This window comes from Triturus cristatus, chromosome 3_2 (assembly GCF_964204655.1).
Source record: "Triturus cristatus chromosome 3_2, aTriCri1.1, whole genome shotgun sequence".
Lineage (NCBI taxonomy): Eukaryota > Metazoa > Chordata > Amphibia > Caudata > Salamandridae > Triturus > Triturus cristatus.
In genome coordinates this window covers 895,119,123-895,134,878 of record NC_140584.1, presented here as the reverse complement: position 1 = coordinate 895,134,878, position 15,756 = coordinate 895,119,123, and the positions used below count along the sequence as shown (strand labels likewise).

General features: G+C 48.5%; 1 protein-coding gene across 4 annotated transcripts in view; it reads right to left on the bottom strand.

Moving 5' to 3' along the window:
• TRPV1 (transient receptor potential cation channel subfamily V member 1) overlaps positions 1-15,756 on the bottom strand; it is a 460,649-nt gene that overhangs the window by 168,938 nt on the left and 275,955 nt on the right. For all 4 annotated transcript variants that reach the window (XM_085649322.1, XM_085649326.1, XM_085649325.1 and 1 more), the window contains exon 11: positions 8,275-8,440. In XM_085649322.1, coding sequence (XP_085505448.1) covers positions 8,275-8,440 — 166 coding nt within the window. The remainder of the gene's footprint in view (positions 1-8,274; positions 8,441-15,756) is intronic.

Here is a 15,756-nt window from a genome sequence, read left to right as displayed (position 1 = left end):
CTCCCAGCCCTCCTTAACCAGGCTCAGGGGTCCCCGGACGGGGTGCCCGTAAAGCAATTCGAATGGGCTGAACCCCAGCGATTTTTGGGGGACTTCCCGGTAGGCGAACAGGAGGCAGGGAAGGAGGACGTCCCACCGGCGCCGGAGGGGCTCCTCGAGGCCCATGATCATCCCCTTCAGGGTTCGGTTAAACCATTCTACTAGACCGTTGCCTTGGGGATGGTACGGGGTGGTGAATTTGTACGATACCCCACATTGTTGCCATAAGGACTTCATGTACTTCGAGATGAAGTTAGTGCCGCGATCACTCACGACCTCGCGAGGGAACCCCACGCGGGAGAATATCCCCATCAAGGCTCGTCCTACCACGGGAGCCGTCATGGTTCGGAGGGGAATGGCCTCGGGGTAGCGGGTGGCATGGTCCACCAGTACGAGGATTAAATCCAAGTGGTCGCACACTGCTGACCTACCTGCGTGTTACCCCAAAGAACTGTGGTCCCTGTAGTCAGCGTCGGCGGATACACCTATGCTCGTGTTGTGAGTGCAAGTGTGAATAGCGTTAGCCATCCCTGGACACGTGTTTCGAGGTAGTTGCCTCTCGTCAGCAGGGAGTAGGAAAGAGTGTAGGGTTGCGGTGTAGGCTGCTAAAATCATTATCAGGTAAAGTACCTCTCGTAGCAACGCAGGTGCGTAACCTGAGTCCGTCGACTCCCCGGCTCATGGAGCCTCTAAATAATTAAATCCAAGAGGTCGCACACTGCTGACCTACCTGCGTGTTACCCCAAAGAACTGTGGTCCCTGTAGTCAGACCACTTGGATTTAATTATTTAGAGGCTCCATGAGCCGGGGAGTCGACGGACTCAGGTTACGCACCTGCGTTGCTACGAGAGGTACTTTACCTGATAATGATTTTAGCAGCCTACACCGCAACCCTACACTCTTTCCTACTCCCTGCTGACGAGAGGCAACTACCTCAAAACACGTGTCCAGGGATGGCTAACGCTATTCACACTTGCACTCACGACACGAGCATAGGTGTATCCGCCGACGCTGACTATAGGGACCACAGTTCTTTGGGGTAACACGCAGGTAGGTCAGCAGTGTGCGACCACTTGGATTTAATTATTTAGAGGCTCCATGAGCCGGGGAGTCGACGGACTCAGGTTACGCACCTGCGTTGCTACGAGAGGTACTTTACCTGATAATGATTTTAGCAGCCTACACCGCAACCCTACACTCTTTCCTACTCCCTGCTGACGAGAGGCAACTACCTCGAAACACGTGTCCAGGGATGGCTAACGCTATTCACACTTGCACTCACGACACGAGCATAGGTGTATCCGCCGACGCTGACTACAGGGACCACAGTTCTTTGGGGTAACACGCAGGTAGGTCAGCAGTGTGCGACCACTTGGATTTAATTATTTAGAGGCTCCATGAGCCGGGGAGTCGACGGACTCAGGTTACGCACCTGCGTTGCTACGAGAGGTACTTTACCTGATAATGATTTTAGCAGCCTACACCGCAACCCTACACTCTTTCTACTCCCTGCTGACGAGAGGCAACTACCTCGAAACACGTGTCCAGGGATGGCTAACGCTATTCACACTTGCACTCACGACACGAGCATAGGTGTATCCGCCGACGCTGACTACAGGGAGCACAGTTCTTTGGGGTAACACGCAGGTAGGTCAGCAGTGTGCGACCACTTGGATTTAATTCACCAGTACGAGGATGAACCGGTGGCCCTGGGCAGTCCTTGGATCTAGAGGTCCCACGATGTCTATCCCCACCCGCTCGAAGGGGGTACTAATGACGGGGAAGGGTTGTAGGGGCGCCTTGCGCTTCCCGCCACTTTTTCCGCTGGCCTGGCACATGGGACATAACTTACAGTGGGCCTCGACATTAGCTCGCATCTTGGGCCAATAGAAGTGGGTGACTAAGCGATGATAGGTCTTGTCTTGGCCCAAGTGTCCCGCCAGGGGCACATCATGCGCTAGGCCCAGGAGGAAGTCTCGGAAGCGCAGGGGTACCACCAATACCAGGGCCGATCCTAGCTCGGCAGACTTCTGCTCATTGTACAGGAGGTCGTTTTCCCAATACACCCAATGGGTTCCGTACCGGTCGCGCGCTGCCTGTGCTTCGGCCTGCTGCCTGAGTCCGATGAGGGAAGGGCAGGTGGCTTGTTCTCCGCCGGACTCCTCCCGTGAGGGGCCTCCCTCGAAGTGCCATTGCGCCAATTCGGGTAGGTCGCCTAGCTCTGTCACTTGCTCGGTGTTCCGATATAATGGTCCGTCGTCGGGGACGGGTTCCCCTTCTAGGGGAGGTCACTGGGTTCGGGTAGCTCGTCTCCCGTCCCTCGGGGATGGCGACTGGGTTCAGGGTTGGGTCCTCACCTCCCTCGAGGGAAGGCGATCTGGCTGACATGGAGCGCGTGGTGGCGCACACCCATTCGGGTAGGCCCATCATTCCTAGGTGGGCCCTTCGTTCCACCTGTCCCCACAGGGAGCTCTCGAGATCGTTGCCCAGGAGGCAGTCCACTGGCTGGGATGTTCGGACGGCCACTCTCAATTTACCGGTTACTCCCCCCCCCTCGAAGGGTACCAGGGCCATCCTGCAGAGGCTCTCGGAATTGTCCGAGGATATAACCGGACAGAAGACGTCGGGTAGTATCTGGTCTTCGGCGACCAGGTGGCAGTGGACCGCTGTGACACTCGCCCCAGTGTCGCGGAGGGCCTTGACTCGGTGTCCGTTGACTGTCACCTGCTGTCGGTACTTCTTGGTGTTGGCGGGTAAGGGAGTTCCGGGAACCATCTCTCGGTCTCCTAGGGAGACCAGGGCCATGGCTGCCGTCTCCCACTCCTCGGTGTCCTCCATCTCCTCCCCTAGGGCCACGGTGGCCATCTGTCGGGCTGGGGGCGCGGTCGCTGCTGCCCGTTGGTACATGGGACATTGGGGGTCACTGGCGTAGTGACCAGTCTGTTGGCATCGGTAACAGGTGATCTTGACTCGGGGTCCCTGTCTCCCCGGGGGCCCCGTGCTGGCTGGAAGCTGGTGCTGGGAAGTGCGGGGGTTGGTTTCTGGAGGGACTATGCTGGGTGCCTGCCTGGAAGTCCCTCTGTCTTCCCTAGTTCCCCCCACCCCTCTGGCGGGGAGGCCCCTGACTGTGGTGGCCGTAGACTCCCACGGGGCCCCGGGGGGCCCGGGTGTTCACCCAGCGGTCAGCTTCAGCAGTCAGTTTCCGGGGATCTGTGAGCTTGCTGTCGAGGAGGTGCTGGCGTAACTCTGCAAAGCAATTGGCGGACAAATGTTCCCAAGCGATTAGGTCGAACAGTTCCTCAAAGGTGAAGACCTTGCTGCCCTTGATCCACCCGTCCAAGGCTCTGCTGTAAAAGTTAACGTACTCCACCCACGTAGTACCGGGTATCTTTTTGCAGTCTCGGAACCGTTGCTGGTACATCTCGGGGGTGAGTCCATATCTCGCTAGTAAGGCCTCTTTCATGTGGCTGTAGGAATTTAGCACAGTGGAAGGTAGGTCCAGCAGGGTGTCTCTCTCCTCACTCAGGAACCGGCCCCACAGGCCAGCCCCCCAATCCTTCTGTGGAACTCGGTGGGAGGTCATGGCGACTTCGTAGGCCTTGAACCATTGCTGGATGTCGTCGTTTTTGTAATACTCCTTCACCACATCCTTGGGGATGTGTACCTTCAGTTCCATTGGGGGAGAGGTCTCTTGATTCCCCGAGGGGTTGGGTTCCTTATTCTTGGCTTTGAGTTCGATCTCTTTTAGGCTGCGCTCGTATTCCAGTTGAAGTTTTGTTTCTTCGTGTTCTCGCTGGCGTTTCTTTTCCTCTAGTTCCCCTTGTAGGCGTAACTGCTCTACAGCTAACTTTTTTTCTGCCAATTTTAGCTCTCCCTCTATCTTAAGCTTGGCCAGTTCGAGTTCGTGGCTGCGGCCCCTTTCCCGGTCCGCTAGTTCCTCCGGGGATAGGCCACCCACTGGGGCATTGCTCCTCACCGGGGTGCTTCGGAGTTCGTTCGGCCGTTCCCCCTCTCGAGCGTTTCCTTCGGTTTGGGAAGGGGAAGCTCCGGGCTCTATCCAGGTTTTCAATGCTTTCTGGAAATCTTCTTTTGTGCTTAATCCGGTGATAGCGATTCCTAGGTCTTTGCAAAACTGTTTTAGTTCTCGGTGCGTATACTCTTCCAACCGGTCCTCTCGGAACGTAGGGCTCGCGTTGGTTCCTGCGGTACTCATGTCGGCTCCTTCTTCCATCCTTGTTCGGTAGTGCGTCAGCCATTCACTGCGCGATCTCTAGGTGTCGGCTCGGATCCCGTCGCCTGCCACCAAATGTTGGAAGGGCGATCCCAGGGGGGGTTACAGAACACGTTCCTGACCACCCCGTGACCCGCCTCTCCCAGAACCAGGCCGAGCACCGGCGGTGAGGCCCCTTCAGGAAGGGGGGTCTCGTACTTAGGCTCGCACGCGCTGAGCTTGCACTACTTGACAAAGAGACACCACACAGTAGGTTTCAGTAGACGAAGATCTTTATCTAAGATTCGTTGGACCTTTATGATCCGCAAGGTAGTCTTTGGTCGGTACAATAAGCTTGGTAATTCTTGCACAGGGGGGTTGGGGTAGCGGGACAGTTCTTGGTTCAGAGTCAATGCCGAGTATCCTTCGCACAGCTCTCAATCCTCGAGCCGGGGGACACGGTGCAGTCTCGGGTACAGCCGGACCAGGGTGCTCTCGAGCCGCGACCACGTCCGCAGGGCTCTGGCGGGAAGGAACTGTCGATCGGGTGATCTTCGGGGAGCCGCGATTCACTCGGCAGGCTCAGCCGGGTTTGAGTTGGTGGGAGCCGCGAGTCTCTCAGCAGGCTTCGATGGTCTTAGGGTCGCGGGAAGCCGCGAGTCTCTCAGCAGGGCTCCAGTGTTCTTAGTGTTCTCGGGAGCCGCAATGGCGTCAGCAGGGCTCCGGTGATTTCCAGGGATCGGGTAGCGTCTTTCCGTCAGGTTTTGTCGAGCCGCGACCAGGTCCGCAGGGCTCTCGTAGTTCCAGGTCTTCTCTGCCCCAGTCCCCTCAGCACCCTCTGTTATACGCCTTCTTCCCTTTGAAGTCCAGCGTCCTCACAGAGAGGGGTCTTGGCATCGGGGGCGGTGTGTTGGGATTTCCTGTCGCTCAGCTCTTTGATCCTTTGAAGTAGGGTCGGGAGGGACTCCAGACACCCAGCATGCGGGGAGCCAGCTCCCTGGAGGCCCAGAGGGCGATCGAAACCCTCCATTGAGAGGAGGTCAGAGGTGCGACAGAGACTACTCCTCCCTGTCTTGCTTGGGGGGGTTCCCTCTCCCTTGGCCGGGCATGGTGCGTCTAAGGTCTAGGTTTCGCTGGGGCCCTGGGTCGGCCATCAGAACATCGGGACATGGTGGCCGGGGGTCTCTGGCCAGGGATCAGGGGGGTTTGCATGAGTCGGGTTGGGGACTAATGGTCAGGGGGGGTCCACGCCACGAGGCCGGTCCCACACGAAGTATGAGCGAGAAACATATCAGTGTATTTAATTTGTGCCTAAATTCACCAATAGTTGGCCTTCAGGAAGTCATAAGGCTGTCAGCAAATAGGCAATTTCAGGGTCCTTACAATAGTAACACCTTGGGTAATAGGATTGAATTGTAATTATTGCACATCGATATGTCTGCCATTCAGCCGCAGCTCATGATTAATGCTGTAAGTTTATATCTATATTTGTATGGCGCTGTATTAACTATGACATACACATGCATTTTCTGATCAATATCGTTCACGATACTGCTGTCTCTCTAAATTGGCAAAAGCAATGTCTAAATTGATATGAGTCATTATGTATTTTTAATTTAATTTAATTTAATTTATTCAAAATAATTTCCTTAATTTACCTGATTGTGGTCAATTTAAGGCAATGCATGAAGGATAACAAATGAATGAATTTAAGTCCACTATTAATTACGAAGCAATCGTTTCTAAATGCGATACGATAGTATTTTGTTTATGTCTATAAACCATGTAAACATATTTCTATGGTGCTTTGCGGTGCAGGAAGTTACTTGACAAAGGCAAACGCCGAAACGCGTCGTCCTTGATAAGCTAGCGCACAATAAAGTTTTGTGCCGTTTCCTGGTGTGCCGTCCTCTTATTCCTGGAATTGTTCCATGGAGGACAAGAATTTAACTGCATCGTAGTGGCTGCTGCTGCCAGAGACAGCATGAACGTCGCAGGCAAGGGGACTGCTTTGGCAGCGAATCGACGAGTGAATATATATATATATATATATATATATATATATATATATATATATATTCACTGAAAAAACCATAGGTTTCACACATGTTATAGTTAGCTGGACATTTTACTGATAAAAAACCAATGAAATTCCCCCGTTATAGTTAGTGCAGGCAACTATAACTCACGCGACCGCAATCCTCTGCTGATGCTAATACTGTATTTAGACACTTATTTTCCCATGTCTTCTTCCATTAAATTTTAGCTATACATATATTACATTTTTTCATAAAGACACATATGTCATCAGCAGAGGATTGCGGTCACGTGAGTTATAGTTGCCTGCACTAACTATAACGGGGGAATTTCATTGGTTTTTTATCAGTAAAATGTCCAGCTAACTATAACATGTGTGAAACCTATGGTTTTTTCAGTGAATTTGCAAGGTTTTTTAAATGCTAATTCCTAACTATAACGTGTGTGAAACCTATGTTTTTTTCAGTGAATTTGTACGTTTTTTTAAATGCTAAGTTACTTTACGCCATTCGTGGCGTGCGCGCCCTCTTAACGCAGTTCGTTCCGTGCGCGCACGGTGCGCTTCGCGCACCGTGCGCGCACAGTGAGCACGCGGTGCGCTAGATGGGCCATGTACGCACGATGCGCTTCGCGCACCGTGCGCACATGGAGGACATATTATGCGCTTCGTTGTGAAAGGTAATCTTTTACATTTTCTGAATGACCCACAAAAGGCACTTCCTTGACCTGAGGACTACCTCTGTGCCAAATTTCAAGAAACTCTGTTCAGCCGTTCGGGCTGTAGCTGTGTCTAAAGGTCCTATGGAAAAATGCATGGGAAAAACACGTTTTGGGACCCCCCTTTTTTCTCAGCCCCCGCTTGACGAATCCCCCCGAGACTTTCAGGGTAGGAGCGGAGCGTAGCGCCCCACCTATTTTGAAAATTTCGCGAGGATTCGTCGACCGGCGCCAAAGTTATTCCAAATAGAATGTTGCGGTTTTCCTATGGAAACAGGTTCCTAACTATAACTATCTACTGGCGACCGCCAGTAGATAATATATATATATATATATATACATACATTTGCATGTTGTTTTGCCTTTGCCTGCTTCATTTGACATCTGGGAAAAAAGGCTGTTTGGCCAGTCATGCCTCCATACCCAATGGTGCAAATGAGAGCCAGCAGTGTTATGCATAGTACTTGTAATTGATTGACACCATTTGTACAATTTGGTATGTGAAAACAACCATATAAGAGCAAGCAGCATATATGGGTAGGTGATGGCCACGGGGGTGAACCAGAGCCAGACTCCTCTATAGCTGCATAGGACAGCTCCACCGGGCAGCGGCCACGGGTACTCAGGCTCCGCGGTAAGTACAAACAGTCTTGGGGCATCATCATAGTTTCATAGAAGGCAACAGTCCTGGTGTTACTAAATGGAGTGGGATGATCACCACTAAGACTTGCCAGTCCTGTGGTGGAGGGACTACCAGATCAAGAATTACTGCCAGCAGTGGCTCTACCAATTTTACATATGCCGTTCCTCACTTCTAAGTGAGGCCAGGAACCTGTGGGTTTGGCTGGGCCAGACGCCCACCGCTTAATTGCTTTTCTACCACTAGTCCAAACCCTAAATGTGGCCCTTCCCGCTTCTCCATGAAGATCTCAAGTAGGTGTGCAAAGCAATTTAGGTAAATATAATTTTGTACTTTACATTTTCTAAGCAATATATACTATTAGAAATATATGCTGGTGATGTTTGTTAATTTTGGCCCAAATGAATTAAATAACCTATTATTTATTCCAAAGCATCATAAATATTTAGCCCCCAGAATATATTCTTCAATATAAGGTTGTGTATCCACCTCTGATGTTTTTGCTATATCACTATATTTAGTGCAAGTTTGAAATTAGGGCTTCCCACAATAACTATATAGCAAAATAAATATATACAACTGTTAAAAAGTAATTGTGGACATTTTCTTCAGGAAGCTGCCCCATACTGACCTTTTCGATCATGACAGAGTATATACCCATCTGCTGGAAGCCACGGGTGTAGTAGAGCATGTTTAACCAACTCAAGGACAAACATATGACCATGGAGGCCACATACTGTTCCATGCCTATGAAGTACAGTGCCACAGCAGCCAGCAGGAACAGAGATTGGATGAAACTGCATAGTAAAAAGAGCCTTTGTCATTCTGTTGTTATGATTGCAGAATTAATACAGCAGAAATACACACATTTTATATTTTAATGTTGTAAAGTGCTCAAACTATCAGTCAGCTGCAAACCACTCAGAAGAAGAAACAGATGGGTATTTCTTCCCAAGACCCCGTGCGTTTTGATAGCACCCGCACCCATGCTGCAACATACATATTTATAGATTTTTAAAACAAGGCTGCCATTCCTATTAATGACCAGGCAGCTAGCATGGCTAATTCCACTATATGGCACCCTACCGGTACTGCTGATCCTAGCCACCATTTTAGGTGTGAGGTAGTACTTAATTTGTAAAACAAATAAGTGCCCGGGCTCTAGTCAGGAGACCATGGCAGCATGCACCACACATTGTCCCTGCCAGCGCTGCCAATGATAGTAACAGTACAATTAATACCCATCACACTCCTACAAGTGAGACAATTCAGATTATTTCAGGTCCCCAAATCTATATGAATGGTTTGGGTGGCAGGTACTAGTAGTCAGTCAGTCAAATACTTTTTATTCGATTAATAAAAATAAAAAAAAGACATAACAAACAGAAAATCACATAAGATACAGGACAAAAAGTTCATCAGTTACAATAATAATGACGTTGTTAAGATTAAAAAGGATTGAAGTGAACATATTTCATAGGTCCAGTTCAAAGTTAAAAAAATAAATAAAATACAGTAATATAAATTCGATAAAAAGTCTAACAGGAATTAAGACTCCATAGATAGAAACCACCAACCCATTCACACCAAAGCAATTATGTTATGTCTTATCCGTGCGCTAACACATTTCTTGTTTATACGGACAGCCGCAACTAGAAAACTTGCTACATAAAAAGCAATGCGAATGCTAGATAAAAGTTGTAGAAACAAGAGCGCTGGCCGGACTTGTAAGAAACCAGCCCCTTTGAGAAGAGGTAACAGGTATTTTTTCCTAATCTGTGCATAATGCTCGCAGAACATGATGAGATGTAATGTTTCTTGAGTAGAAAAATTATCGCAATCACATGGGGTTGCATTTTCAGGGGTAGCCCATGTGGGATACAAACCAAGCACAAGATGTATCAAGTTTAAGCGAAATCTGATTAGGAGAAACCTGTGAAGAGGACTGGTTACAAAGGCCAGAAAGGGTTCCAGACCAGGAACAGTTAGAAGCACATAGTTCTTTCTAACTAATGGCTTTTTTAGTTCCAGGTCCTCCCTCTCAGCCGTAAGTCGAGTGACCAGAGCAATCTTAATCCCTATAACATCTTTCTTGGTGATACATTCAGGGGAATTAAATAGGTCTGGTCTACCCACTAATACCAACATATTTTTAACATAAGCCAGCCAGGGAATTCTATGGGCTCTATCCAAGGCTAAACAGTCCTTAAGGATCAGGTGGTTTAAAGAAATTTCCTGGTTAAGCCAGGTTTTTAGCCAACAAATGACAGGTGCCACTTTAATTAGGTCTGCGACATACCCCACACCCAACTCTGAATGTGTTGTGAAAGTGGGTGTGGACTGAGGGACGGACAGCAAAGATCTTAAGAACATATTCTCCGCCCTCTGGATAGAATCGGTATTGGCGTAGCCCCAAATAGCAGAACCATAGGTGGCTATAGCCAAAGATTTGGCTTTATAAACTTTCAGAATAGCCTCCATGGGGCGAGCTCCCAGCCGTTTGGCAAATCCAAGTATTGCTGCGGCCGATCTTGCCACAGAATTGCCTACTAGGCAAAAAAAAGATTTAGATTTCCTTTTCCTGCTGGCCTGACCAGTGATCATAACCTGAGACTTTTGGGTGTTAATTTTAAGATCTAAAGATGTCATGAAATCTCCAAAAGAGGCCAGTAATCTATCAAGGGCCACACCTGAACGTGCCAGGAGCACGGCGTCGTCAGCGTATAGGAGAACTGGGATCTTAGTTTCTCCTGCACGCGGAACGTCCACCGCTGAGTTGACCAAAGCAGGGTCCAGGGCATTTATATACAGTGTGAAAAGAAGGGGTGCCAATATGCACCCCTGCCTAACACCCCTCTCTGACCTAAAACAGTTGGTACACCTTCCTCCCTGAGTAACTCTCACCGAGGCTAATAAACCGCAGTGAAGGTCTGCCAAGAAACCAACCAGAGGGGGATCCACCCCCATGTCCAATAGGATTCTCCACAGCTTTGACCTGTTAACCAGGTCAAAAGCTGAGGAGAGATCCATAAAGGCCATATACAAGGACCCCTCCTTTGCAATGGTATATTTACAAATAAGTAAATGAAGGTTTAAACATTGATCCAACGTGCTCCTGTTAGCCCTAAAACCATATTGAGCATTTGATAGTATACTACTGCCCTCAAGCCATGTGGTCAGTCTGCCCAAAATGACTCTGCCTAGGATTTTAACAGCAGAGTCAATTAAGGAAATGGGCCTATAACAGGCCGGGTCGCCCCTCTGACCTTTTTTAAAAATTGGGATAATAATAGACTTAGCCCAGGACTCAGGGATATTCTTGTCTCTAGCGGCATTGAAAACATTTGTTAATATTTTGGCCCAGAATTTAGGGGCAGACTTATATAAGTCTGCAGGGACACCATCTGGTCCCGGAGCCTTATTTTTGGATGTCTCATAAATGGCTTTTTCCACATCCTCCTCCCTAAAGACCGACACTAGACCAACCTGTTTAAAAGGTAATGACCCTTCTAGATGCCCCGGTGAATGTGAGCTATAAATCTTTTCAAAGTGAGCTAACCACTGCTCGTCAGGAATACTACATTCCATGGGCAAGTTCTCAAAACCGGAGAAATACGAATGATTAATCACTCCCCAGAATTTTGAGTTATACCGCAGGGTTTCTTGTGACTGTAAGTTATTCCAAGCATCTTCCTTGATCTCATTTTTGCGGGCTGTAATGGCCTGTTTATATTGTTTCCTCAAGGATACAATCAATGGTCTATTTCTTGGTGTTTCCTTTAATGCCTTTAAAAGAGCAGAGTGAGCCTTAGTACAATTAGTGTCAAACCATTTTTTTCCTATTTGACCCCCTGATTTAATTTTTACCAAAAGGGCATTATCTACTTGTAGGCAAATAGAATTAAAGGCTTCAACTATCCTCGAGTTGGCATTGGCATGATCTAAGAATATGGCCACCTCCAGTTCAACCTTGGACAAAACCTCTTGTAGGAAAGTAATCGGTGTCACTTTAGCCCATTTCAGCCTCCTATTCTGGTCTTTTAAGACAAGATCTGTTGTCCTTGCAATTCTTATATCCTTAAAAACCAGTGACCCTCCCGGAAGAGCCTCAATTATTACGGGGTTATGGTCGCTAAATACAGAGTCTTCTACCCTGTAGTTTAAAACCAAAGGCAAAATCGAAGTCGAAACAAATATGTAATCAATGACTTATCCTGAATCTATACCTTTAAATGTAAAAGACCTCTCCCCTTTCGTGCAGCAGCCGGATTAAAAGAGGTTTGAGGAAGCCAAAAGGCTCTCCAAAACCTCACCTTTTTTAGTATGTTCGAAGTGTGTGGGTGATGAATTGGGAAATCCCTCATCATCCTCCACAATGCAACCCAGACTGCAGGGATGGATATTAAAGTCACCCATCAGGATGACCTCAAAGCTATTATGTGACGCTCTGAATTTGTCCAGAACCTCCCCCAGAGATTCTAGATGCTGATTTAGACTGACACTATTTAAAGAATTGTAAAAATTAATAAGAAACAGGGTAGGGGAATTTACAACCACTAGTTCTACGACCAGGCAATGTTGGGAACCTGATTCTAACTGTTTAGCAGAACCTTTTAAATTCAATGAGACCAGAAGTGCGAGGCCCCCCTCGCCCTACCCGCCAGGCTGGGTGTGGCTGGGATATAAAAATGGACATAACCATCCAAGAAGAAACTGTTCGAGGTATCCCAGGTCTCTTGTAATGTAATAATATCGTGTGACTTGACATATCCAGCCCATATCTCGTCTTGGGTTTTAGATCTAATGCCCGCAATATTCCAAGTTAAGATCTTACATGTGGTCTTAGTACAGGACTCATTCGCTAGTATATTTATCTCGCTTCTACCCATGAACCCTCCTGTATGGGTGTTTAATATAGGGGACATAATTATTATTATTATTATGTGTGTTCTTATATAGCGCTCAACTTACCCTTGGGCATCTTGGCGCTTGCATTGGGAACCCGTCCTGGTTTTTCCCTGTGAGATAACCCGTACTGGGCATCCCCAAGGTGAAAGCCAGGCATCCTGCCGCGGGGGGGTCGTTGTGGAGATTAAGCAAGCTTGTTGCCCAGAGCTGCATAGTGTGAACTCGTGCTTAGAGTGGGCACCGAAGCGAGAATTATCGAGTCCGTGGACAATTGGGCTCCGGACCCTGCCGCGTCGGGAATTGAACCCTGGTCCCGGGTCTGACCTCTGCTTCAGGGTATGCCTCCTCTAACCAGTAAGCTACACTTCTCCACATAATAGGGGGCAACCCCTCTAATGCCGGTCAAGCTAGGGCTACCGGATAACATACGTTGTTGGTAAGATCAGAGTATGTAGCAGGCATTGGGTTGGATCCCCGTCTTGCCTGGTCGTGACCAGATCTTGCAGAGACATTAGAATTAAAATTATAAAAATACCCCAAATCATGTACCCTTATTTCTGACCGGTCACATATGAATGAGTGATCACAAATAAAACGCACCACGCGTCTATCCGCAAAGTTAATAATGATGGAATCCCCAAGGACATCTTTAGGTCTAGGGCCCACCCAGCTGACTCTTCTGGCAAAGAGAATCTTCCCGTCCATGAAGTTCGGGATCGGTCTATTCTTACTTAGCCAGAAAATAACTTTATTTTTAAGTTGTTGGTAGGATTCCACTATACCATCTTTCAGTTCGGGGACACCAGTCAGAACGATAACATAGGGTGTAGAGTCTGGGGGGAGATGAATGTGAATATTGGGGGATTTATTAGTTCTATCCCAAGAATCCATATTTACACCTTTATGCACATCCTTAGTTACGGTGTTAATGCCTGATAGACCCCTTACGCTAACCCTATCCTGAGTGCCACCTTGAATAGTGGCGGTATCTTTAAGCAAAGTGCTAGGGGGAGCAGCCCTGGAATTAGTTTTAGAAGACGCAACAGGGACAGAGGGAGAAGATGGCAGGACAGTAACAGTAGGATTAACCCTAATGAGATTATCACTTTCCTTATTGGCTAATTTGATAACATTTTTCAATGAACAGAAATTATCTAACATGGTTTGCTCAAGTCGTTCGACCTTTTCATTAACCACTTTTACCCTTTCCAAGAGTGGCAGTAATAAAGAACGGACCATTTACTCGATCTGAAAAATCAGATCGCCATGTTGAGGCAGGTCCGAAGGTCTATTGTTAATCTCGCCCAAAAGTGAATTATCAACAGCTTGAGCCTCACCTGTTACCAGTGACAAATTTGTAGTAATATTAGGGTGCTTTGCCTGTCTCCCTTCCTGAGTCAGACCATCTCTTTTCCTTTTAAGGATAGCAGGCTTAGCTACTTTTCTACTGGCTCTTGTCTGGGGGTAGCTAGAGACAGGTTTAGGAAAATTAGAGGTGCTACCTAATATAGTGGCAACTTCTCCCAGTGCATCAATCAAATCATTTTGGGCAGATGATATAACATTGCTATCCCCGATATTACCCCGCTGCGCTTGTTCACCTAGAGCCTGCATACCTAGATTCCTAGGGGATTTTGCTAGAGCAAGTGCTCCCAAAGATGAGCGTTTAGCTTGAATTAGCTCTGAGGATAAACGGCGCTCAGTAATAGCCAGCTCATGCTCTAGCACTGAAACTGCTCTGGTAATGAAATTATCAAGGGTACCAGACACAGACCCACCCCTTCCGGTGTGCTTCCCTTTGGCCGCCATCATGTACTTAGGGCGCACCAGTGGCAATATGGTGTCAAAACAGTGTCAACAGTGCGCAAAGAGCAAACAAGCAAAAAGGGTTTCACCATAAACCTTTCAAATCACTGAACAGAACCTCAGATCTCAATTACAAACACAATAAACGCTACCATATGATATAAACAGCGTGAGAACTTAGATCTACCTTCTACACTGGGACACATATGACAGTGTTAGGGGGTTGGCCCAGCCCAGTCAGGAACAGTCAGGGACGGGCAAGGACGGGCCCGCCCTTGACCCGGGCTTCGCCCAGGCGCTGCCCGCGTGCGTCCCGCGCTGCGGGGGCACCTCGCGAGCTTTATCCTGGCCCGGCGCTGCAGCGTAGCGTCACTGGCGTGCGCGGCCGCCGAGAATGCAGGGAGTTGTAGGCCGTTCCCCTCGCGGCGGCGTTCGAACCTGAATGGCGCCGAAAACACAAAGTCCGCTTCTCAGGCTGCCGTTGCGCCGTTCCCCTCACGGCTGACCAAAGTTCTGTCCACAGGTAAGGCGTCCCGCGCTGCGGGGGCACCTCGCGGGCTTTATCGTGGCTCGGCGCTGCCGCGTAGCGTCACTGGCGTGCGCGGCCGCCGAGAATGCAGGGAGTTGTAGGCCGTTCCCCTCACGGCGGCGTTCGTACCTGAATGGCGCCGAAAACACAAAGTCCGCTTCTCAGGCTGCCGTTGCGCCGTTCCCCTCACGGCTGACCAAAGTTCTGTCCACAGGTAAAGCTGCAAACCACTCAGAAGAAGAAACAGATGGGTATTTCTTCCCAAGAACCCATGCTTTTTGATAGCACCCGCACCCATGCTGCAACATACATATTTATAGATTTTTAAAACAAGGCTGCCATTCCTATTAATGACCAGGCAGCTACCATGGCTAATTCCACTATATGGCACCCTATCGGTACTGCTGATCCTAGCCACCATTTTAGGTGTGAGGTAGTACTTAATTTGTAAAACAAATAAGTGCCCGGGCTCTCGTCAGGAGACCATGGCAGCATGCACCACACATTGTCCCTGCCAGCGCTGCCAATGATAGTAACAGTACAATTAATACCCATCACACTCCTACAAGTGAGACAATTCAGATTATTTCAGGTCCCCAAATCTATATGAATGGTTTAGGTGGCAGGTACTAGTAATTTTTAATGTATTTTGAATTCATAACTAACTGTTGTTGTAGTGATCTTAAAATTTACCAGACAGTGCCACCTTTTGGCAGACTGTCACAAGCGCCAGTGTTGACAATGAAGTGCCGGTGCTGAGCACTGGAAAGCATTGCCTCAAATTAAGCACTGGCAGGACTTTGCAAATCCTGAAAACATATTGCTATAACCTAATTGTTGTTAGTTGGTGCATCTTCCTTATTCCTGTTC